Source organism: Cyanistes caeruleus, unplaced genomic scaffold, assembly GCF_971803275.1.
Source record: "Cyanistes caeruleus unplaced genomic scaffold, bCyaCae1.hap1.1 HAP1_SCAFFOLD_146, whole genome shotgun sequence".
Lineage (NCBI taxonomy): Eukaryota > Metazoa > Chordata > Aves > Passeriformes > Paridae > Cyanistes > Cyanistes caeruleus.
In genome coordinates, this window is record NW_028255940.1 from 83,281 (window position 1) to 105,529 (window position 22,249).

The 22,249-nt window shown below is 54.1% G+C and overlaps 2 protein-coding genes across 5 annotated transcripts in view; one reads left to right on the top strand and one right to left on the bottom strand.

The window, feature by feature from the left end:
- Positions 1 to 22,064, bottom strand: part of LOC147645888 (uncharacterized) — a 98,567-nt gene extending 76,503 nt beyond the window's left edge. Inside the window, 2 exon segments of the mRNA XM_086874139.1 lie at positions 20,761 to 21,491; positions 21,954 to 22,064. Of these exon segments, the coding sequence (XP_086730265.1) occupies positions 20,761 to 21,491; positions 21,954 to 22,002 (780 nt within the window). The 5' untranslated portion in view covers positions 22,003 to 22,064.
- LOC147645890 (serine/threonine-protein kinase PAK 1-like) lies at positions 4,739 to 14,924 on the top strand. 4 transcript variants are annotated; one of them, XM_086874144.1, is made up of 11 exons: positions 4,739 to 8,043; positions 8,450 to 8,536; positions 8,940 to 9,444; positions 9,653 to 9,716; positions 10,042 to 10,090; positions 11,101 to 11,210; positions 11,976 to 12,093; positions 12,487 to 12,586; positions 13,005 to 13,201; positions 14,105 to 14,242; positions 14,694 to 14,924. In XM_086874144.1, the coding sequence occupies exons 3-11, from the start codon at positions 9,177 to 9,179 to the stop codon at positions 14,781 to 14,783; spliced, it is 1,134 nt and encodes a 377-aa protein (XP_086730270.1). In that variant the 5' UTR covers positions 4,739 to 8,043; positions 8,450 to 8,536; positions 8,940 to 9,176; the 3' UTR covers positions 14,784 to 14,924. The 4 variants fall into 4 exon arrangements, with proteins under 4 accessions (XP_086730270.1, XP_086730266.1, XP_086730268.1 ...); XM_086874140.1 differs by having other exon boundaries at positions 8,499 to 8,536; XM_086874143.1 differs by having other exon boundaries at positions 4,756 to 8,043; positions 8,499 to 8,536; positions 8,644 to 9,444.
- Positions 22,065 to 22,249: the final 185 nt, after the last annotated feature.

Consider the following 22,249-nt stretch of genomic DNA (forward strand, 5'->3'; position numbering starts at 1 on the left):
AAGGGATGAGCAAAAGGCCAAGTTGAAGGCAAAGGCCATGGCGCAGTTCCTACAGCCCCTGAGGGATCAAGCCCAGGGCCCAAGGGGGCCCCAGCACCCAGGGGACACCCTCGGCCACAAGCACCTGGCACAGGCATTGCCCTCCTGGCCAGGGCACAGCCCACCCAAACAGCCCCTGGCAAGGAATCAGCCTTCCAGCTGCAGGGCACAAGGACACTGCAAGCACAGACAGCAGCACCCTCAGCACCAGCAAGTCCAGCCCTTGATGGACACGCATTCTTAGCGGTGGCACAGCTCCCATTCCACCAGGGACCCACCACACTGCAGCCCTTGGGAACATCCAGGGTGGCTCTGGATCCAGAGGAGACCTTTCCTGATGGACACAGGGGCCTCTCCATCCACTCAGAATCTTACACCTAAGAGGGGAAAAATTGTTAAGGTATATTTTAATTAAGGCACTAAGTGGGAAAGATGAGTGGGTGTATTTTATTCTGCCACTATTATCAGATATGGGGGATGGGTTTAAAATGCAGGAACTTTTATTGGCTCACAATTCTGATTGCAATTTATTGGGAAGGGATTTGATGGCCATATTTGGAATACAAATTAAAGTTGCAAAAGGTGATACAGAGGCTGGTTCTGTTGTACCTCTGTGTCAAATGTCTGGCAGAGCCACGGCTGAAGTGAACCCACAAGTGTGGGCAGCCCCAGGGAAATTGGCAAAATTAGATATGGAGCCTCTCCACATTTCCCTGAAGCAACCAGGACAAGAGGGGTCAAAAAGCAATCCCCTGTTCCAAGGGAGGGAAGGAAGGGCTCACAGCCTGTCTGGGAGTCCTGCTCAAGGCACGGCTTGGGCAGCCAGGGATGGCTCCCTAGAATGCTCCTATCCTGCCAAACAAGAAATCCAATGGAATCCACAGAATGCTGCAGGACCCAAGAAGAAGAAATGAGATGATGAAACCGAGGCACCCCACACTCTCAGATCCTTACACCAGCCTCAACCAGCTGCCCTCCTCACACTGCTGCCATTCACAACTTGATGCAAAAGATGCTTTCTGGGGATCTGCCCATTTCCAGAGGATGCAAACACAATTGTGCCTTGGGCTGGCAACAAGAGGTAGAAGGGAAAATGCTCAAGACATGGACGGTCCTTCTGCAGGGATGCACGGAAGCACCGGCCTGATTGGGGCAAGCCTTGCAGGAAATATCAAAGGAATTGACCTCACCCCCAGGGACTGGCTTCATGCAGGATGTGGATGACTTGATCCAGTCAGAAAAACAAGGAGAAGAGGTAGAGGAAGCCTCTGTGAAATGGCTTCATTTTCAGGCTAAAAAGCAGCTTTGAGTAGCTGAAAAAAAAGAAAGGGCAAATGACAGAGAAAATGGTTAAATACTGGAAACAATTTTTGACTGAGGGTTTGTGGGGTATTGATTCAGAGAGAGTTCAGGGAATCTGAGAAATAAAGTTTCCCAGGACAAAAATGGAGCTGGAACAATTCTTAGGATAATTAGGGAACTGCAGGAGCTGGCCTGAGGATTCTTTGTTCTGGCCTGAGCATTGTGTGACTTCTTTAGCCCCAGATAGTCTCAATTTTACTGAGTGGACATAAAGAAGAGAACAAAACTTAACAAAATGAAAAAAATAAAATGATTGATGCCCCAGCCATGGCTCTTCCAGACTCAGAAATCTGAACTGGAAGGGAATATTAAACAGGCCACCCCTGAGCCTGCACTGAAGGCAACGCAGCAGCAGCCAGGGCTCCCCAGCGGGGGAAGCCCCTGCGCCTGCCCACAGATCCTCTGCTCAAATCCTCGGCCTGGCCACCCTCCTTTGCCATCTCCAGCCACTGCGGGACAATCCTTGCTCTCACTCTTGCACCTTCAGGCCTTTCTGTGCCTGCCCTCGCCGCAGCTGCTGGGGAAGGCACCGGGACAATTCCACTCTGCCTCTCAATTACACTCACACTCTGCCCTGCCTGGGATTACAGTCTGGCAAAATAGACCAACTTGAAAATGGCTTCAAATCTTATTTCTCTAAAGGCACTTGGTTTTCCTTTGCCTTGGGGAAAGGAATTTCAATGTTTCTTTTCCAGCACTCAGCAGAGATGAAATTAACATCTCAACAGACTGGGAATAGCCCAAAAGATTCCCACCAAGATAACGACCATCAACAAAACATCAACACCCAGCAGCAAACATCAACCAACATCTTACCCCAGACACTGCCCCAGGCACAGCTGGAGACACCTGGTCTGGAAAAGGCTGAGCAGAAAATCCAGGAGTGCCCACCTAATTCACATCACAGGCACAGAAATCCGGCTGCAACAGGAAACCAAATCCTAACAGCTCCACACCTTCAAACCAATGAACATTAAACCAAGGGATTTCTATGGGGTCAGAATGTATAAATTTAGGAAAAAATTAGTCAAACTCATGTGTCATGGGATGATTTTCTCTGCACACCCAGCCTAAGTGTGCATGAAATTATTCCTGTTGCACATTCCGGCCAGAATCAAGTAATGCCTTATTTCTCTAAAGACACTGTTGAAGAGTTTTTGCTTTTCACAGTTTCAGTGAAGGGATTACACCATTAGAATAATTTTTCATAATAATTTTACTTCCATATTGTGGGTTCTGTTTGGGCCAGTGTTGTGAGAATCAGTTTTTAGTCCTAGTTGAATAAAAAGAAAATACTTGATTGCTTTGTAATTTCTCTTTTTATGTTTGTGTGTGGCCCATACTGTTGGCAAAAGGATGGTATGGGTTATCTTATGTTCACATTTAAGATGTATTTTGAAAAACTAGAAAAGCTTTAAAGGTGGCCCTTTAACTTGTAAACCACTAATAGAATATTTTTTTTGTAAAAAAAAGAAAATCGGCAAAGAAGGCACCAGCAGGGAAGTGGGGAGAACACTTGAATCACCCCCAGCTGCCCAGAAAGAGAAGCTTTGTTCCAGGTAGCCGGGAGAGGAGCTTTAGAAATGCAAATGAACACTGATGGCCCAAATCCTGCACAATGGCCCAGGGGCTTTGGGTATCAGACCACTGGGGTTTATTTGCTACCACAAGTTCAGGGAAATCAGTTGGGAATCCAAGTATGTGATGATTTCATGAGAGAAAAGCTGACAATTGATGCAGCCCTGGCTGGAGGGAGCACCCAGAAATGGGGAAAAGATGAACGGCCACCAGAACAAATCCTGCAACACCATGGACCAGACCCTGGGAACCCTGATGAATTCATATCAGGTACCAGAGAAACCATTTCTCATTTCTATCTGATAATTAGATTACAGGATGCCATTGAAATAATAACCAACCACACAGCTCCAGCTCCTGACCTTCCCCCCAACCAATCCACTCAGATGAGGAACACAACATTTCACGATGGGATCAGATTACCTTTTAGCAGAAAAAGGAGAGGTTTGGGAAAAGTTACGTAACTCAAACTGCTGATGGAAAACAGATGGCAATGGAAAAGTAGTAAAACAGATAACAAAGGAAATACCAAAGCAGCTCATATACTTGTCCAAACCTGGAAAGGATGGGAAGGGGACACAGTTTGTGCTTCCCCGGCAGACCATGGGTTAAACAAATGCTGTTTCTCCTCTCATGTGCTACAGCAACTCTCATCTTTTTACCATGCACCACACCTTGCTGAGTGCAGCTCATTCAGCAGCTGAGCAAGGGGATGCAGGTGGCAGCCAGGCCTCCTGAGCCACAAACGGCTACAAAAGGACAGAGAATGAGGGCACTGAGAGCAATCCCAAAAACAAAGAACACCCAGGAAGGAAAAACAGAGGCAATGAGTGAATCTGCTTGGAGATGGGGCCAGGGACTTACACATAAGGAAGCAATGGGAGAAATCACCAGTTTCAGAAAATGTTACTAATTGACAAGGACTGCTGCTCAGACCAAGTCCCGCTACATTCCTGAACTTCCAGAAGATCAAACACTTCACAGAGACAGGAATATCGGGTGTTATACAAAAAGGACATGCAGCAGGCGGATCGGGAAGGCTGAACCTTCCAAGCACCTCGGCCAGTGTTGGGCAAAGGGACAGGGACATGCGGCCGGGAAAATCAGGACAAAAACGAGGCCGCGTCCTCCAACACCTGGAGAGAGCGCACGGCAAATGCCCCATGGCCTCTCCCTTTGGGCAGCAATAAAGTCACTTGCACACCGCTCCTCTGGCTCCTTGGGCCACACAAACCTCTGGCGCCGGGAATTTTCCCGCCCAGCCCCGGGCCCAGCGCAGCCACCTCCGGCCTCCCGACGCGAAGCGGGACGAGCCAGCGCTGCTCCGCCACCGCCTCCTGCCGAGGCCCCAGCGGCAAGGAGACCGCGGGCAGCCGCTCCCGCAGCGCCCTCAGCCCAGGGCCAACACGGGCCGGCCACGGCACAAGCCACCCGCCACAGCCCCCTGCCGCCCCCTCCCGGGCCCGCAGCGAGCCCCGAGCCCCCGCAGAACCGAGCGCGGCTCCCACCTGCGATGGCCGGGGCCGCCTCCGAGCTCCGCCGCCGCCTCACCGGGCTCCGGCCGCAGCTGCCGGGCCCGCACAGACGCTCCGGCAATGGCGGCTCTCCTGCCCCACGGCCGCCCTGGGGGTGCCAGCGGGGCCGGGCTTGTCCCCGCTCTGCCCAATCAGCGCGCGCCAGAGCCACGAGTGACGGCAGAATCAGCCAATGGCAGCCAGCGGCGGGCTCTGCACACGGCACAGCCCCGCCCCGCGCTCTCAGGGCCCGCCCCGGGCTGCGTGAGGGGAAAGGCGGGGATGAGGAACAGCCCTGGAACGGGTCCGGCCCGAGCCGCCATTGAGCTCCCAACACAAACAAAGTTCTCCGCACCTCCCGGCCCGCCTTGCCCAGCCCTGGCTGCTGGGTGGCTCCGGCTCAGCGGGAAGCCCTGGAGCCTCACTTCTCCCACCTCTAGTTAGGAGCATCAGTGCATCAATTTGATTTCCCCCCAAAAGGGAAAACCGCCCCAAACCCCTGTGGATGAGTGGGGGAGGGGAAAGATTTCTTGCACTAAACTCCCAAAATTACCAAAACCAAAGCGAAGTGAACCGAGACCCCCCAGCAGCGCCTCTCTGCCGTCCCAGCTGAAGCCCTCGCTGGCTGCTCCAGGCTGGAGCGGCACACTGGGAGCACTGGGAAGGGGCCCCGGCTCGGGGCGCAGCCCCCGGGGCAGCCCCACGGCCCCCACGGCAGCTCCAAGGCTCCGCCAGCCGGGATCGAACGTGGGACAGGGAGCAGGGGAAGGGACGGGGATACCGGAGCCGAGGGAATACGAGGGACACCGGGGGCACTTCACGAGCATTTAATGCAAAAGATAAAATCATAAGGGAGACAAAAGCAACAGCACCTGTAGCACCATAGCACAGGGCCACACAAGGACATGTCCCACTGCTGTGGGGTGATGCTGGCCCAAGTCCAGGCACCCACCACAGCTGCTCTCTCACTGCCCTCCACAGCCACACAGGGAGAGAAAATTTAACCAAGGGTTCATGAGTTAAGGACCTGAGACTGTTTCCTCATCAAACAGAGTCATGGGCAAAACAGGAGATATGAATTGAATTTATTGCCAATAAGCTCAGAGCAGGAGAATAAGAAGACCCTTAAAAGCACCGTCCTTCCACCCCTCCCTCCTTCCAGCTCTGCATCCTAACCTGGCAGTGCAGGGATACAGGGAATGGAGCCATGGTCAGTTCATCTCCTGGGGCTTTTCCTGCTGTTCAGGGACAGGAGTCGTTCCCCTGCTGCACTCTGGGATCTCTCCCACCAGAGAGGTCTCCATGAACTTCTCCAACCTGAGTCCATTCCATGGGAGCAGCCCCCTCACAGTGCTGCAGCGTGGGTCACTCTGCCACGGGGTCAGACCTTCCAGGACAGGCGGCTCCAGCAGGGACCCCTCTGTCCACAGGTGTCCCCCAGGGTCACAGCCTCATCTCAGGCATTCCCCTGCTCAGGCATGGGCTTCTCCAGGGGCTTTGGGTGTATCTTTATTCTGATGAATCTCCAGGGGCTGTCAATCTGCAATTCCCATTGTTGCTCTGTGTTCTGATGGATGTTCCTGCCCCTGTGTTCATCCAGGTGCCCACAGGGAGTCAGGAAGATCTGTTTGGTCAAGGTTGAGCTCTGTGAGAAGCTCTTCCCACACTGGGGACACTCGTAGGGCCTCACCCCAGTGTGGATGTGCCGGTGCCTGATGAGGGTGCAGTTTTGTGAAGCCCTTCCCACAGTCAGGGCAGTGGAAGGGCCTCTCCTCTGTGTGAATCCACTGACATTGATGAGACCTGAGCTCATTGGAAATCTCTTCCCACACTCAGGATGCACGGGTGTGCCCTGAGGTTGGAGCTCCAGCTGAAGCTCTTCCCACATTCCAAGCATTTGTGGGGCTTCTCCCTGCCATGAGCTCTCTCCCCCAGCTCTGAGCTCCGGCAGGATTCCCAGATACCTTCCTGGCACTGGGGGGATCTTTCCTCCTTGCAGCTCCCTGGGCTGGGTTTGCAGCCCCTCCTCATGCAGGATCTCTTGGGATTTTCCTCTTCCTCCATCTGGCCATGGCTTGGGAATGACAAATCCTGGTTTGGGGGAAATCAAAGAGTGAGTGCCTTGGAGTAGAGGCTCCTCCTACCCAAGTCCATGTCTAGAGCTCAGCAGGAATCTTGTGGCCATGAAAATCTCCAAAATATCAAGATTCAGCCCAAAAAAGTCTCCCAGGATTTCCCCATTTCTTGTCTTTCCTATTTGGGATTCCAGAGGTTTCCCTTCCCTGGGATGATGGGGGTCCAAGGGCTCCAGGGGTTTCCCCTTCTCTGGGATCCCCCTTAGCGATGATCCAGGGGCTTTTGGGGGTCCATGGGCTCCCTTCTCCCCTGATCTCTGCTTTGAGATCCCAGGAATCCCAGGAGTCTCTCCTCTCCAGGCTCCCACCTCTCCAAGCTGCCAGGATCCCCCAGCTCTGGGATCGACCCTCTCTGCTCTCCCCACTCTGGGGGTCCCAGGGGTTCCTCTCCTCTGCTCTCCCAGGGGTCCCCAGGACCAATGTCCTCCCCCAGCCAATACTGGGCAATGGCCATGTGGACCCCAAAGATCCCCCAAGGGGCTCAGCTTTGGGGTCCTGCAAGATCCAAACCTACACACACAGAGGGAAAAAACCTCCCAGGGACGCCAGACAATATTTGGGGCTCAATTCCGCAATCTGCAAGTTCCAAACACACCCCAATAAAAAGACCCTCTCGGTCCCCCTGACAGATTTGGGACCAGCTCCCCCTCCCTGCTCACCTGCAGGATGAGGTGGGGGCGATGGGCCCGTGGCCGGGGGTGCTGCGGACACAGAGGGCACTGGAACCTCCAGCTTCTCCTTCTATTCCTGTTCCTGCTCCTCCTTTTCCTTTCTCCCTCCTCCTGCTCCTCCTCCTTCCCAATCCCATCTCCTCCCCAGTTCCTGCCTTCTGTATATTTACAGTGGAGAATCTTGCTTGTTTTTAGAACTACAAAAAAGATTCCAGATGGAACAAGCCTTGCTGGTTTTATTCAGCAGTATCAGTGACTACAGGTCGTGTTTGCTCTGGTTTGGTGCTGTCCTCGTTCCTCCTCAGTGCTCAGGCTGGGCTATGGGGTGTCCTTGTTTGCTGCATTTTCAGAGTTCCTCTTGGATCCTTTGGGCAATAGGCCGTGCCCTGGGAGGATTCTTTGTGCTCCTTTGTGACACAGGAGAAGCTTCCAGGCGGTTTTTGCGTGAGCGGCTGCTGTGGTGTCACAGGAGCGTTGCCACGTCCCCGTGGTGTTCCCGTTGCTGTGGGACACGGAGGCCTCAGTGTCCAGAGCGGCTCTGGGCGCCTGCTCGTTGCCAGAGGATCCTCCTGCCCGAGGCATTCTCAGCAGCCAGCCCAGCCCCTGACGGGTGTCCTTCTGTGCTTGCAGGGGTACAGTCTGCAGACGTGTGCAGCGCAGCCAAAATGATGCAGCAAGTGGTTGCTGCAGTTGGCACTCTGTTCTCTGTGGCTTATTCGGGGTATTTTTTAACCCACTTGGCACGTAAGTTGAGGTTTTCCCTCGGTGCAGCCTCTGTGGCTTTGGGCTTGCTGTGTGCTTTCTGTTCTTCCACTGGAACGGAGTTGACTCTGTGACCAAATTGCCATGAGGACAGGGTTGGTTTGGGAGAGCTCCTGCCAGCAGCTGCAGCTGAAAAAGGGGGTGTCTGCAGCCAGCGGGGCGTGCACAGCATTTGCAATGAGGCCTGGGGGGGTTCTGTTCCCTCAAGCGGGGAGTCTGTGGCAGCAGAGCCTGGAACTCCCTCCGTTTGCTGCTCCAGCCAAGAGCTGACACAGCCAGTATTTTGTGCTGCTCTCTTGCTTGCTGTGTGAAGGGCCTGTGGCTCCTGGAGGGATGCTGTGAAAGCAAAATGCTCTCTCGGGCTTGCCTTGCTCATTTCCCACCACAGGCAGTTTTTTCCTAACAACATCTGGTTCACGTTCCCTCTCCCGTTGCAGGGCACCTCACGCGTGGATCCCCAGCAGCTCCTCCTTCGGTGAGTGGCAAAGGAAGCTTTGGTGTTCAGAATTGTGCAGCAAGTTGTGAGCTCGGCGTGTGGCAGCCGAGTGCCAGCCTGGGAGGCTGAAGGGAAGTTCCTGTCAGTGTCTTTGCAGCAGCAGCAGCAGCAAAGAGATCCCTGGCAGTTTTCTCTGTTTCTGCTGAAGAGCTTTTGAAGAGCTGCAGGACTGGTTTTGCAGGCAGAAGATTGCTTGCTGGCTTTAGCCATGGTGGAATATGGAATTCCCAACAATAAGTGGCAATGTCGGCTTTAGCCCATTGTTAGTTTGAACAGCTCTGAACCCTATTTCTGCTTAGTGCAGCTGGATGTGTAGCTGAGGATAAAGAAGGTGATAACTGAGATAGAACTTCCCGTCCCTCACGCTCCCGTCTGTCCACAGGGCACCAAAGCAGCATCAGCACCTCCTCTGGCTCCCTCTGCTTGCAAAGAGGAGGCCAAAGAGGAGGAAGAGAGCAGTGAACTTCCCGCTGTTCTGGGAGACGAGGGAGAACACCCCGCAGTTTGGGAAAACAACGGCGAGGCTCCCGCGGTGTGTGACAAGGACAGTGGACATCTCCCGGTGGGGGACGAGGACGGTGGATGTCCCCTGGTGTGGGATGAGCATGGCCAAGCTCCCATGGCGTGTGACGAGGATGACAGCAATCTCCCGGTGTGGGATGAGGACAGAGAACGTCCTGTGGCTTGGGAAGAGGAGGGTGAACCAGCAGCATTTTGGGAAGAGGATGAGGAACCTGCACTGCTTTGGGAAGAGGATGAGGAACCTCCCTCTGCTCCTGAAGAGGACACCGAAGCTCCCTGTGCTGCAGGATCCTGGGCTGAACATTCTGACAGCAGCACAGCCCTGCAGCCAGAGGGGAGCGGGGAGTGGAGCCTGATGCAGCTGAGTACGTCTGCTCTGTTCCTGTGTGCCAGAGCAGGGTGCTGTGTGTGTGTCTCAGCATCAGCTGCACCCAGGGTTGCTCTGCAGCTGAATGGCACAGGGTCATTTATTGTCCTTCCCCAGCTGAGAGCAAGGGGCTCCTGGCCCCAGGGAGTGGGGCTGCATTCTGGCTCTCATCTGAGAGGGAGCATCTTCCACCTGGTTTCTTTCAGGGAACACGGTGAGCGTGGGGGAGCCTGCCGAGAAATACCTGGAACTGGAGCAGATTGGCCAAGGGTAAGTGCAAGGCAGTTACTTCTGCACAAGCAGGGCCCAGGTATTTTGCTGGTGCAGGATCCAGTGAGAAGTCAGGAGAGCTCCAAACCCCTTCAGACACTGGGGTACGATGCTGCTGCCTCTCAGTGCTGATCAGAATTGATAACTGTGGTCAGAAGGCACCTTGCATGGCAGAGGGCTGGTGGCTGCTGTGCTGTTGTTTGAAGGGTGGATGCACTCGGGTGTTTTGTGAACGCTGCAGGCAGCAGAGATCTCCTGTCTGGGCTGGCTTTCACTGCCAGGGCCTAAAGCGCTGCTTCTTTCTTCTCTGCTGTTTTGTCTCCAGGGCTTTTGGAACCGTTTCCAAAGGACTCGACAGGGCCACGGGAGGAGAGGTCAGTGTCAACACGCCCAGCACGTCTGGCAGCTCTCGAGGGCTTTCCCCTCTGCTGGGAGCTGTGGCTGGAGCTGTGGGGCCCAGCAGAGCTTTCCTGCACAGGCTGCTCCTCTGAAGGCAGAGCAGGGTCAGCCTGCAGAGCACAGCTGAGACAGACTTGGTCCTTCTCAAGTGCCCAAAGGAAGGCAAGGAGGGCAGTGGTGTCTGTCAGAGCAGGACACCCTGGCCTGGTCTTCATGTCTAAAAGTGTGAATGCATCAGCTGGTGGAGACTGAGGCCCAATTTACCTTCATCCCAGCCTCGGACAGGAACACTGTTTAGCAATTTTATCATCCTGAGTTTCATCAGGATACCTCAAGGCCTAATTAAGGAGAGATCCTGCTTGGGCTCAGTTTGGGGTTTTAGTCCTACTGCAGCTGTCCCCACAGAGCCAGGGAGAGAAATGAGAAGATGGATGTGCAGAGCAAAGCTCTCTCCTAAACCCTGCAGCTGTGTTTGGGTCTGGTGTCAGTGGCAGCTGGGACAGGGATTATCTGAGCAATGGATGTGCACGTTTGCTTTGTTGTGCTATCCCAAACAGGGCAGGGACATTTGAAATCCTGGCCAAATGCCATAGAATTGCTAAAGGGTTCCTGGCTGTTTTGCTCTGTGTGCACAGAAACAGAATTACCTCCTGCTTGCAAAATGTGTTGGAATAATAATCCTAAGAGTGCTGAGGCCACTTGAGAAGACTGTAGGTGCAGAGAATGTTGTTAGAGCTTTGAGGCTGACAGCTGAGAGAGCATTTCTGCAGAGCTTACAGAGCCAAATGTCTCTGGCCATGAGTCTTGTAACAGCCCCAGCGAGCAGAGCAATGGGCTGTGGGAATGGCACTTGCTGAGCTCTGGTGTCCCATCCCAAGGCAGTTTGGCACAGCCCGGTTCGCTCGCTCCAAGAAGACTCGCTCCGTGTTTGCTGTGGCCTCCTGCCACAGACTGCTCCAGTTAAAGGTCTGCAATGTCCCTTCAGGTGGCCATCAAGAAAATGAGCCTCAGAGGGCAGAACAGGGAACGAGCTGTGAATGAGGTCGTGGTCCTGAAGGACAAGAAGAACCCCAACATTGTCAACTCTCTGGACAGGTGAGTGCTTCAGGTCTTTTCCCATACATGGGCCCTGCGTTCATCTTTCCTGGCATCCCCAGTCTGTAGCCTGTTCTGAAAATGCCTGACCCGGCCATATCTTCCCAGAACAACAGCCTGGCACTTCACTCCTTCCATGTGCTTTTGTTGCTTTGCTTTGGCTTTTTCTTCAAGTTGACCCCATTTGCTGTGTTTTACAGCAAGTGCTGATAAAACCTGGTAGAAATTGTTTTCCTTGGCTTCTTCTTCCCAGCCCTGTCCCATTGCTGCAGGTGACAGGAAGACCAGGTTCCTGTTTCCAGAAATGCCTCATTTTCCCATTTTTCCATGGCCTTGCCTATTTCTGAAGGGACTTTGTGCAAGGTTTTCCAAGCATTTGACTGCTTTTGCCCCAAGTGCTGCACGGCCTCCTCCCCTGGATAACTCTGGAAGTTGTGTTGCCTTGTTCCGGAGGGAATGGTGGAACTGATGAGTTCAGATGCTGAAGCAGCTGGGGACAAGTGTTGTGGTTCCACATTGAGCTGGGCTGTTGCTAAAGTGCATTTTTCACCTGCTTGCCATCTAAGGCCTCTCCTTTCTCCCGCGTGCCTCCTTCTCCTTTAGACTGTGCAGATTCCAAGGCCTGTGCAGCCTGGCAGGAATGTCTCTCCATCTGATTCTGTCCTCACTGACAAGTGACCTGGGAACAAAACTCCACTCTGGGCTTTTCCCTGGGGGAATTGAGCAATGCACATTCATCTCTGTGCCATTGTTCTCCTCTTCCAGCTTCCTTGTTGATGGAGATCTCTGGCTGGTGATGGAATACATGGATGGAGGAACTTTGCAGGACGTTGTCAGACAGACACGCATGGCTGAAGGAGAGATGGCAGCTGTCAGTCAGGAGGTGAGGGATCCTGCTTGTGCTTCCCATGGCTGGGACACCATGGTCCTTCCAAAGAGGCTGTGAGAGCAGAGTGGCTCCATGCTCAGGCCTTTGTTTCTGTGTTGTTTTTATGAGCTGGAGAGGAGAAAGCCTCTGAAGTGAATGGCCTGCAAATATCACTGCATTTCTACTCTGCTCATGTCCCTCTTTCCTGCTGTTGTGGTACTCTCTGTCTTTTTTGTATCTGATTTGCTGCTCTCAGCTTTGCCTTGAACCTTTTGCCTGGAGCTTGTCTGCACTGCACTCCTGGGCTGTCACAGCAAAGTTGCTGCTGGCAGAATTCTAAACTGTCCTTTCTTGTGTGATATATTCCGGCCTCTGATTTTTTCCCTCGTGTTTCTTGTTGTCTCTCAGTGTCTGCAGGGCCTGGATTTCCTCCATTCCATCCGGGTGATCCACCGAGATCTGAAGAGCTCCAACATCCTTCTGGGAATGGACGGCTCTGTCAAGCTGGGTGGGTGTTCCTGGCCAGGCACGGCGCTCCCGGGGTGCGGCTGTGGGGCTGCTTCCCAGTGAGGGCCAGAGCCCCACAAGTGCTGCTGGTGGCACTGCCCGGCCCCTGCTGCCAGCTGAGAGCGGCTGCCCCGTGCAGAGAGCTCAGGAGAGGAGCAGGCTGTCAGGAGTGCCTTTGCTCTGGGTATGGCCCTCCCAGAGGGACAGGAGTTGCAATCTAAAGCTTCAAAGGAAATCAGTAAAGCCAAGCATGAAAGCTGAGGGCTTCTTTCAGGGTCCAGTTCCATCTTTCCTTGGCTACAGCCCTGAGCTCTTTTCCAGCTGGATTCAGCACTGCATTCTCAGACTGAGAGTGGGGAATCTTTGTGCTTGGTTTCCTCATTGCAGCTGCCTTTGACAGTGCTTGTTTCTGTCCTCAGCTGATTTTGGCCTCTGTGCTCAGCTCAGCCCTGAGCAGGACCAGTGCAGCTCCATGGTGGGCACTGCTCACTGGATGGCCCCAGAAGTTGTGACCAGTTCTCCTTACGGCCCCAAGGTGGACATCTGGTCCTTTGGCATTGTGACCATCGAGATGGTGGAAGGAGAACCTCCTTACTTCCAGCAAACGGGGGCCATGGTAAGAGGCAAATTCTCCAGGCTTTGCAGAGGCCTGTGAGCACAGGGTGACCCTGCACTGGGAGGAGCAGCTGGAGGTTTCTGCACATCGCAAAGGGAATTCCCACAGCACCTGAGCCTGAACACAGACAAATATTCTGCAGTCTCCAGCAACAATTTGCTTTGGCATTTAAGTTGTTGCAGCTCTTGTGAGGATGACCCAAATACATGAAGCAAGTGCATCAGCTCTAATGTTGTCTTGCAGAAAACCCCAAACCAACCCCAACACCCACACCCAAACCCAACAAGATTTCTGGAGGAGTTTCTAAAAGAGGTTTTGTGCGATGAACTCCCCCTGGCTCTTCTCACTGGGAAACTTGTCTAAAACATGAAGATGATTGTTTAACATCCCCACACTCTAACATATTTCTTTCCTTCCTTTTACTTTCTCTGTGTCACCAAGCCTGAGCTTCCAGCCACACAAACCTGCTGTTCCTTGCCTGGCAGTTTCTGGCATGGGGCATCAGGAATGCTTTTACTTGAGGGTCAGTGGCACTGCAGAGATGCATTTGATGTAAGAATCCCTTGAAATAACACAGGCAGACCACACTGACTCTTGCAAATGGCCTGTAAAGCTGGCGTCTGTATTTGGAGAAGCAAAATGGGCTATTTCTGATGGAGGTTCCTACTGACAAAGTCAGCCAATGCAGTCGGCTCTGAAGGCAAGATCATTTGGATGTTGCAATGGCTGTGGCTGCACCAGGGTTTGGGTTTTTTGGCTGGCCCAAAAGAATGAGCTGTGAGCAGCAGCATCTGTGCCAGGGAGGAAAGTGCCCGGGGAGCTGGGGCAGAGAAAGCAGGCTGGATGTGAGCACCTGTGGGTGTGGAGGAAGCTGTCAGAGCGCTGTGTTTGCTTTTCCTGCAGGCCCGCGCTCTGATCCGGCAGAACGGGAGCCCGCAGCTGCAGGAGCCCAGGCGCCTGTCGGCTCTGCTGCGGGACTTCCTCGAGTGCAGCCTGGAGCCGGACGAGGAGCGGCGCTTCTCTGCCCAGGAGCTGCTGCAGGTGAATGCCAAGCGGCTGCGGGGGAAACGGCAGCGCCAGGGAGGGCTTTTCTTGTGGGGCCCCCTCCCATCATCTCCAGTCCCGCTGCTTTTCACACGCAAAGCCAGCAGAATCCTCGCCTGCTTTGGCTTGGCAGGCTCCTGTCGAGCTCATCTGGAGCTGGTGCCCCGCCACGAGCGGGGACATCTTCAAGCACATCAGGTGGCTCAGAGCCCTGCCTGACCTGAGCCTGGATGTTTCCAGGGAGGAGCCACCTCCCACATCTCTGGGCTCCCTCTCTCAGTGTTTCCCCACTCTCCTGCTACAGCAATTCTTCTTTACATCTAATCTGAGCCTGCTTCCCTCTCTTGACTTTCAAACCATTCCCCTTTGTCCTGTTGCAACAGAGCCTGTGAGGAACTTGAGTCTGGAAAGTAACAGTTCATTTCTTTCTTTTTTATCCCTTGGGCAGCACCCATTTTTGTCATCAGCCAAGCCTCTCTCCAGCCTGACCCCTCTGATCACTGCAGCAAAGCAACTGAGGGAGCAGCGGAGAAGATGAAGCACAGGAGGCCAACTTTTCGTTATAGTAGTTAAGACAAGTAGTTAGTTATGTTAGTTAGGACTGTTAGTTAGTTAGAGTAGGTTAGGACAGCCTGTTTGTTATGGCAGTTATTTGAATAAAATCTCTCTTAAACCTCAATCCCTTGAGGTGTCCTGTCCTTCTCCCGCTGTGCCTCAGCTGCCCGGAGCACTGCGAGGGGAGAGCGGGCCCAGCCTCGCCCAGAGCTGAGCCCCAGCAGAGCCTGGCAGAGCCCAGAGCAGCCTCGGCATCTGCAGAGTCAGCCTGGAAGGAGGCGCTTGGAGCCTTCTGGGCTGCAGCCGGCTCTTGCTTACAAACTGTGTGCGCTGGAAAATGCCTCTGGTTCTGCGGGAGGGCAGAAGGGGCCCGGGGAAGGCGCAAGTGCTCCATGCAAGGGAAAAACCTGCCCTGTGTTTGTGAGAAATAACTATGTTGTTGTTGCCCTTTGCTATTATGTGCTGGCTTTTGCAAATTATTATAATCAGAACGATTTTGATATAGCACAGTTTGTAATCACTTTTAACTGCTTTTGATATAGTAGTGTTATAAATGACTTTCAAATTTCCAAACAATCAAATTTAATTAATTGATAATACAGTTTAATAAATTGGATACAAAATAATAAAAGAATACAATTTAGTAAAAAAGAGATACAATTAAGTAGATATATTCAGATATATATATGTGAATATAATTGGCCAGTGGTTACAAATGCTTAAGGCATAAGTAAAACTGACGGGGTGTAGGGGGGACGCTTCTCACCTCACCTCAAGTAAGAAACAAAGCACTTCAAGCTAAACTTATATACTGTATGCTTATACATATTCATTAATGTTTCCCATAAGTTTCCTCCTTTTTCTGATTTTACTGACCATTTATTTTCTAAACTACATCCTGTACCTTAATTTTGACGTGTAACATCTGCAAAGGGGTACATCTGCTTTGTAACACTGATTCTTGATCGTTTCTAATGATAACTTTAGTAACAGTTGCAATTTAAGTAGCACGAATCAATTCCATTTATTACACTGGGAATGGGGAACCCCTGCACTTCCATTTCTGGGTGAACCCCCCTTCCTTGGCACAGAGACTCCCTTGGACATTCATTTTGGAGCACCAGGACGCCCTGGTACCCCCTTCCCCAGCCCCAAAAACCCTGCACCCCCTTATCTGGAACCTGGAATCCCCTTAAACCCCCATTCTCGGGAATGGAAACCTCCCAGAACCCCCATTTCTGGACACCAGGACCCCCCTGAACCTCCATTTTCAGGCACTGGGACCCCTTGAACCCCAGAACAGAGGAAGGGACCCCCCTGAACTCCCATTCCGCTGCAGCAGGACCCCCGTGCACCCCTGTATCCAGGGCTGGAACCCTCCCAAACCCTCCATCCTCACACCCTAGTACCCCCCGCAGCCGAGCCAGGGACCGGCCTGGCCCGGCACGCCCCGCTGTACAAGGCTCAGCGAGCCCTCCCAGGGCTCTCCCACTGCAGAGGTCAATCAGGGAGAAGTGCCAACTGACCAGCCCTGCTGGGGAGACGTGTATCCAAAATGAGAATGGATCCCCCAAAACCACAGCTCTTCCTTTTAAACAGAAAAGAGGGAGATGTTGTGGTGTGTTTTTGTTTAATTTAACGTTTGAAGTTGTTTCTATAAGTGGTTTGTTCTGTTACCCCCTGCTTTGTTGGTTTAACCCAAAGTTATCTCCTCCCCCGCCCTGCCCATCATTGTATCCCAACCCCTTTTTCCAGTACCTTCCCTATCAATCTTGTCCACCCTGCCCCTTGTTCCCAAATGTTCCCTGTCAATCCTGCCTTATGCCAACCCCCTGCTTGGACGTCCCCTTTGGAAATCCCCTAATCCACAGCACCCCATTGGTCCATGTGTCCTATTCCCCTCCCCAGGATATCCCTCACTGGTTGAAATTGTATTCACCCCTGGGCCCTCCCCATATATAAATTGCTGTACACTTGTGTTCTGTGTCTTTTGTCCCTGGACCCTTGGGAGACTAAACCTTTCTCTGAACCCCAATATAAAAGACCTTCCCCCCATTCTTGCCTCCACACTGTGTCTGACAGCTGTTAAGTGCTGTAGAGCATTGCTCTAAGCCACACCTCGGGTCATCCTGCTCCTGAGGTGTGTTCCACTCCTGGCGTGGAGCTGAGGAAGAGCTGACCGGCCTTGGCACCATTTAACACCCAGCTGATCCCAGTGTGTCCCCACTCTCTCCCAGTGCCCTCCAGCGTGTCCATCTCGCTGGTGCCCTTGAGCTGGAGCCAGCAGCTCCTGGTGCTGCTGGAAACTCCCCCGGCAATGCGGGCTCAGCTCCAGCTGCCAGGTGGAGCACGGCAGCCTGGAGCACCCCTAAGCCGGCACTGGGGCACGGCCCGGCCCCCACAGCGCCGGGGGCAGCGGGGGAGGCACTGGGGGGGCCCAGAGGGGGACTGGGGTGTGCTGGGAGTATGGATGTTAACTATGAGCAAAAGTAGGGAGCACAGTGCCTGTAGAATAGCAGGCTGCATAACTTCCTCAGTCCCGCCTGAGAAAGTGGCCTGGGAGATCATGGGGAGGAATTAAAACAATCCTCAGAGACAGAAGACAGCCTTGCAGGTGCTGTTTGTCAGTTTCGTGTTTTCTTGCAAGAGAAGGTCGAGGGGTGGTGTACCCCACTGACCAACGATGGTGATGTGTTAGTTCACTGACCAATAAGTTTTACCTTTCTGTACTTTCATGTATCGGTCTATAAAAAAAGATCTGAGGTAATAAACCTTAAGAGCTCTCCTGTTCAACTCACAAGAGAGTCTGTGTTGTTCTTCTCGCCGTTCCAAATAGAGTGACACCAGGAGTAACTGGGAGGGAGTTTGAGATAGAGTGATTTAAACTGGGAGAGGGGTTTGTGAGCCAAGAATGGCTGAGAAGGGGATTAAAGGTTATTGGGGAGGGTGGGATGGGGTTCTGGGGGTCCTGGTGGAAACTGGGAGGGAGTTTAGGGGTGCTGGGTGTCACTGGGAGGGATTTGAGTGAGCCTGGAGGGACTGGAAGGAGATTGGGGATTGGAAAGCAGGGGTTGGGATGAGGTTCATTGCACTGGGAAGAGACTGAGAGGGTTCCTGATGAGTCCTGGTGGGGCTGGGAAGGAACTGGGAGGGGGTCCTGGGGCTCCTGTGGTGGTGAGGGGCAACTGGGAGGGGGCTGTGGGATCCTGATAGGGACAGGAGGGGCTTTGGTGGATCCTGGGGAGGCTGGGAAGGGACTGGGAGGACGTTTCAGAGGTCCTGGGTGGGGTGGGTGAGAGTGGAAAGGTGCTTGGAAGGGCTTGGGGTGTCTGAGAGAGGTTTTAGGGGGGATCCCGACCCCTGCAGACTTCCCAGAGATGTTGCTGTACACTGCCCGCAGGAAGATGCTGATATGGATCGAGGGCTCCATGTTGGGCTTCGTCTTCCTGGCACTGGGGCTCAGCTTCTGCCTGCACAAGAAGGTGAGGGGGGGTCCTGGGAGTCATATCCTCCCTCTCCCGGAACGTGTGTGCTCCCCCAGGGCCCCCAGCCCAGTGTCACCCCCTTTTCTCTGCCCACAGAGCTCCTGAGCCGCTGGCAGCCGCAGCCCCTCCCCATGGCTTCAGGCCCAGCCAGCATCCCCCGCTCCATCCCTGGGCTGATTTTGGAGGGGTCATGTGTCCCCCCAGCCCTGCTGTGACTCTCCCCTTGCCCAGCTGCTCCCAGTGTTCCCAGTAAAGCTTCCCAGTTCACCCCTGTCCCGTTTATGGGGGGCAGTGGGGAGGGACTTGGGGAGACCCCATGGGGGTACCCTGTCAGGGACAGATGCTGCCCCAGGATGGATCAGGACCCCCATGTGTCCCCCCGATCTGTCACCCTGTTCTGGGGACTCCTTGGGAGACACCTAACTCCAGCATGGCACCCAGCAAACCCTAAAAAGGGCTGGGACCCCTGAAGCCACCAGGGAAATTTGGGGAGGGGGTGCATGGGTGGTACCTGGACCATGCCAAGAGCCCAGTGCTGCCCCAGCCCAACCTGCCCCGGCTCCATCCTGGCTCCTCCTATGGGATGTGAAAGAATTGGAAAAATGGGGATCCAAGGCTGGGCGCTGGGCTCAGGGGAGCAGGAGAGATGGAGGAGGAGGAGGAGGGCAGAGGAAGTAGCAGGAGAAGGGACGGAGAGGAGAAGGAGGCAGGATGAAGAAGAAGGAGGTGCGAGACTCATCCAAACCCAATATGGAGCTCCCATGTGCCCCTTGTCCTCTGCACTTCCACCCCTGCCCCACTGCCGCCCAATCCACCACCCCACCCCTCTGCTTGGTTTTGGGAGTTCCAGGTCCCTCCTGTTCAATCTGAGCCTCAAATCCCCCCTTTCACTCAATTCTGGCAGCTCCTGGCAGCCTTTTCCTGGGAAGAATCCCAGAGTTTGGGAATTCTTGAGGTGCAGTTCTGGAGGAGCGCCGCAGCAGTGTCGATGGCAGGGGTGCCACGACTACCCTGAAGAAGCCGTCCTGAAAAGGACTGTCCAGGGGCACAGGCACGTCCTCTGCCCAGTGAGTGGTCTCAGCTCAGTGGCAGCGTGCAGGCGACAGGGAGAGAGGCTAGGGAGCTGTATGGCATTCCACTGAGAAATAGCCTTTATTATAGCAGGGCCCTCAGTGAAGGGAGCCAGTGACAGCAGCTCTCTGAACACGGGAAAACTCGGGGTATTTATAGAGGAGAGGGGTGGGGAAAACTGGGATACATGTATCAGGGTGGATTGATAGGGAGGAAAACCGATGGGGTGTAAAAAATTAACATGTTCAACTCAAAGGCTTCTGGGAGTGACACTTTTTCTCTCCATGAGAGCAAAGTGTCTCACCTAGGGAGAAGTTCTCCAGGGGAGAGCCAAAATCTCTGAGCTGGCAGGTTCTTTGGGCTCCACAGAGGAAGACAGCGCTATCTGCTGTGGCCTCTCAGCTGCCCCCCACACCCTGGGGGTGCTGGGATTTCCCTCCTGGGCACAAGGACGTTCATTCCCTTCCAGGAGCCCAATGCCCGGCTGGGGCTCCAGGCCAGGGGGTCCTTGAGCAGCTGCCCCAGAACCTCTGCCAGGGGCTCCCCAAAGCCCTCAGCAAGCCCCAAGTCCCTGCCAGGAACCCTCAGCTCCCTCAAACCCAGCATCCCCCACAGCCCCTGCAAGTTCCCCCCATGGCAGCGGCCAAGGCCATGGCCCACACGTTACTGGCCATGGCCCCACATGTCCTCACCCATGGCTTTGTCCCCACCATGTTTCTACCCCTGGCATTGTCCCCCACGTCTCCATCTGTGCCCATGTCCCCCCATGTCTTCATGAATGGCCATGTCCATGTGTCACCATGTCACTCTCCATGTCCCACCATGTCTATGTCCCTCAATGTTCTCACCCGTGTCTTAATTCAGTGTCTTTATTTTTACCCCAAAATTAGATATTTTAAAGGAAAGAAGAGAAATGAAAAGAAAATCAAGGCCAAAACAAAAGGATTTCTTTCTGCTGACTGAGCATCCCTATGATTGAGTGGGAGGGAAGAAGCTTTTTTGGAGAGGTTTCCACCCCACTGTCTCCAAAACCTTGATCTTTGCCCCACTTCATCACCATTTGGCTGTGGAAGACACCCTTGGGCAATAGGAAATCAAAATTGTGAATTCAGTGAGGTTGGAAAAGACCTCCAAGACCATCCAGTTATTCCTCGATGCCACCAGAAGATAAGATTGAATGCAAAAGATTTTCTGGGATTGAAAGTCAACAAATCTGCTCCCTCCAAGGAATTCCCATTGTTGGTCTGTGTCCCAGTGGATGTTCCCGCCCCGGTGTTCATCCAGGTGCCCACAGGGAGCCAGGAAGATGTGGAGCCTCCCAGCCAGGTGTCTTCCCAACACGGATCACCAGGACCACGGATCACCAGGGCTCTGCCCAACGGGGGTCACTGGGGATCATCCAACGCCCATCCTCCCATGGGGGATGGAGCTGGAGCAGCGCACGAAGCTCTTCCCGCACTCGGGGCACTCGCAGGGCTTCCCTTACTGGTGCCTACGTTGGTGTTGGGACAAGTGAGCGCTCTGTGAGAAGCTCTTCCCACACTGGGGACACTCGTAGGGCCTCTCCCCACTGTGGATGCGCTGGTGCCTGACGAGGTTGGAGTTGCGGTTGAAGCCCTTCCCGCAGTCGGGGCAGCGGAAGGGCCTCTCGTCTGTGTGTGTTTTCTGATGACTGAGGAGATTTGACCTGGTCTGAAATCCTTTCCCACACTCGGGACACTCGTAGGGCCGTTCCCCTGTGTGCTGGCGCATGTGGGGGATGAGATGGGAGGTGCAGTTGAAGCTCTTCCCACATTCCAAGCACTTGTAGGGCCATTGCCCCGTGTGTACTTGGTGGTGGATGAAGAGGTGGGAGGTGTGGCTGAAGCTCTTCCCACATTCCAAGCACCTGTAGGGCTTCTCCCCGGCATGAAGCTGCTCATGGACCACCAGGTTGGATCTCTGGATGAAGCCAAGGGGGGGTCTTTTCTCCTCAGAGCAGCCTGGGATGGGTTTGGAGCCCCTCCCTGTGGGGGATCCCTTTGGCATTTCCTCCCCATTGGATTCCTGCCCCTTGGAGCTGCTCAAAACGGCCTCGTCCACGAGGTTCTGCTGCGGGGATTTGTCCTCCCTGGTCTCCCTCTGCAGCTCAGTGCCTGGGGGAGGAAGGACAAGGGGAGGAAGGGACAAGGAAAGGAAGGAGCGAGGAAGGAAGAAGGGAAGAACAAGGAGAAGAAGGAGGGTAGAGAAGGATGAAGGAGTGGAAGAGACAGTAAGAAAAAAGGGAAAAAGAAAGGGATCAAGAAGGTACAGAAACAAGAAGAGGAAAGAACAAGGGGAGGGAGGGAGGGAGGGAGGGAGGGAGGGAGGGAGGGAGGGAGGGAGGGAGGGAGGGAGGGAGGGAGGGAGGGAGGGAGGGAGGGAGGGAGGGAGGGAGGGAGGGAGGGAGGGAGGGAGGGAGGATTTGTCTCCAAGCCACAGGGAAGGGGAAGGAGCTCTGCCCAGTCTGTCCCTGGCAGGACGGCATCTGCAGCAGGGCTGTCCTTCAGCCGGGGGCCATCCTGGGCTGGGAGATGGAGCAGAAGAGAGGGGGAAAGGGGCAGTGACTTCCTCCTCACCTGCCTGGGGGTCCCAGAGCATCTTCCTCTCTGCCTCCTCCTCCTCCATTCCTCTAATGCTTGGGCATGAGAAGTCTGGTTTGGGGGGAAAAAAAGGGGTGACCACCTAGGATTCAGGGTTCCTCCTGCCCAAGTCCATCTCTGGAAGTCATCAGCCATGAAAATCTCCAAAGCATCAGGACTGAGAGATAAAAATCCCTCCCTGCGGTTTCTCTTCCCTGGGGTCCCCACTTTGGTGTCCCAGGGCTTCCCCCTCTGCAGGCTCATCCCTTCTCCGGGCTGCCCCTTCTCCAGGC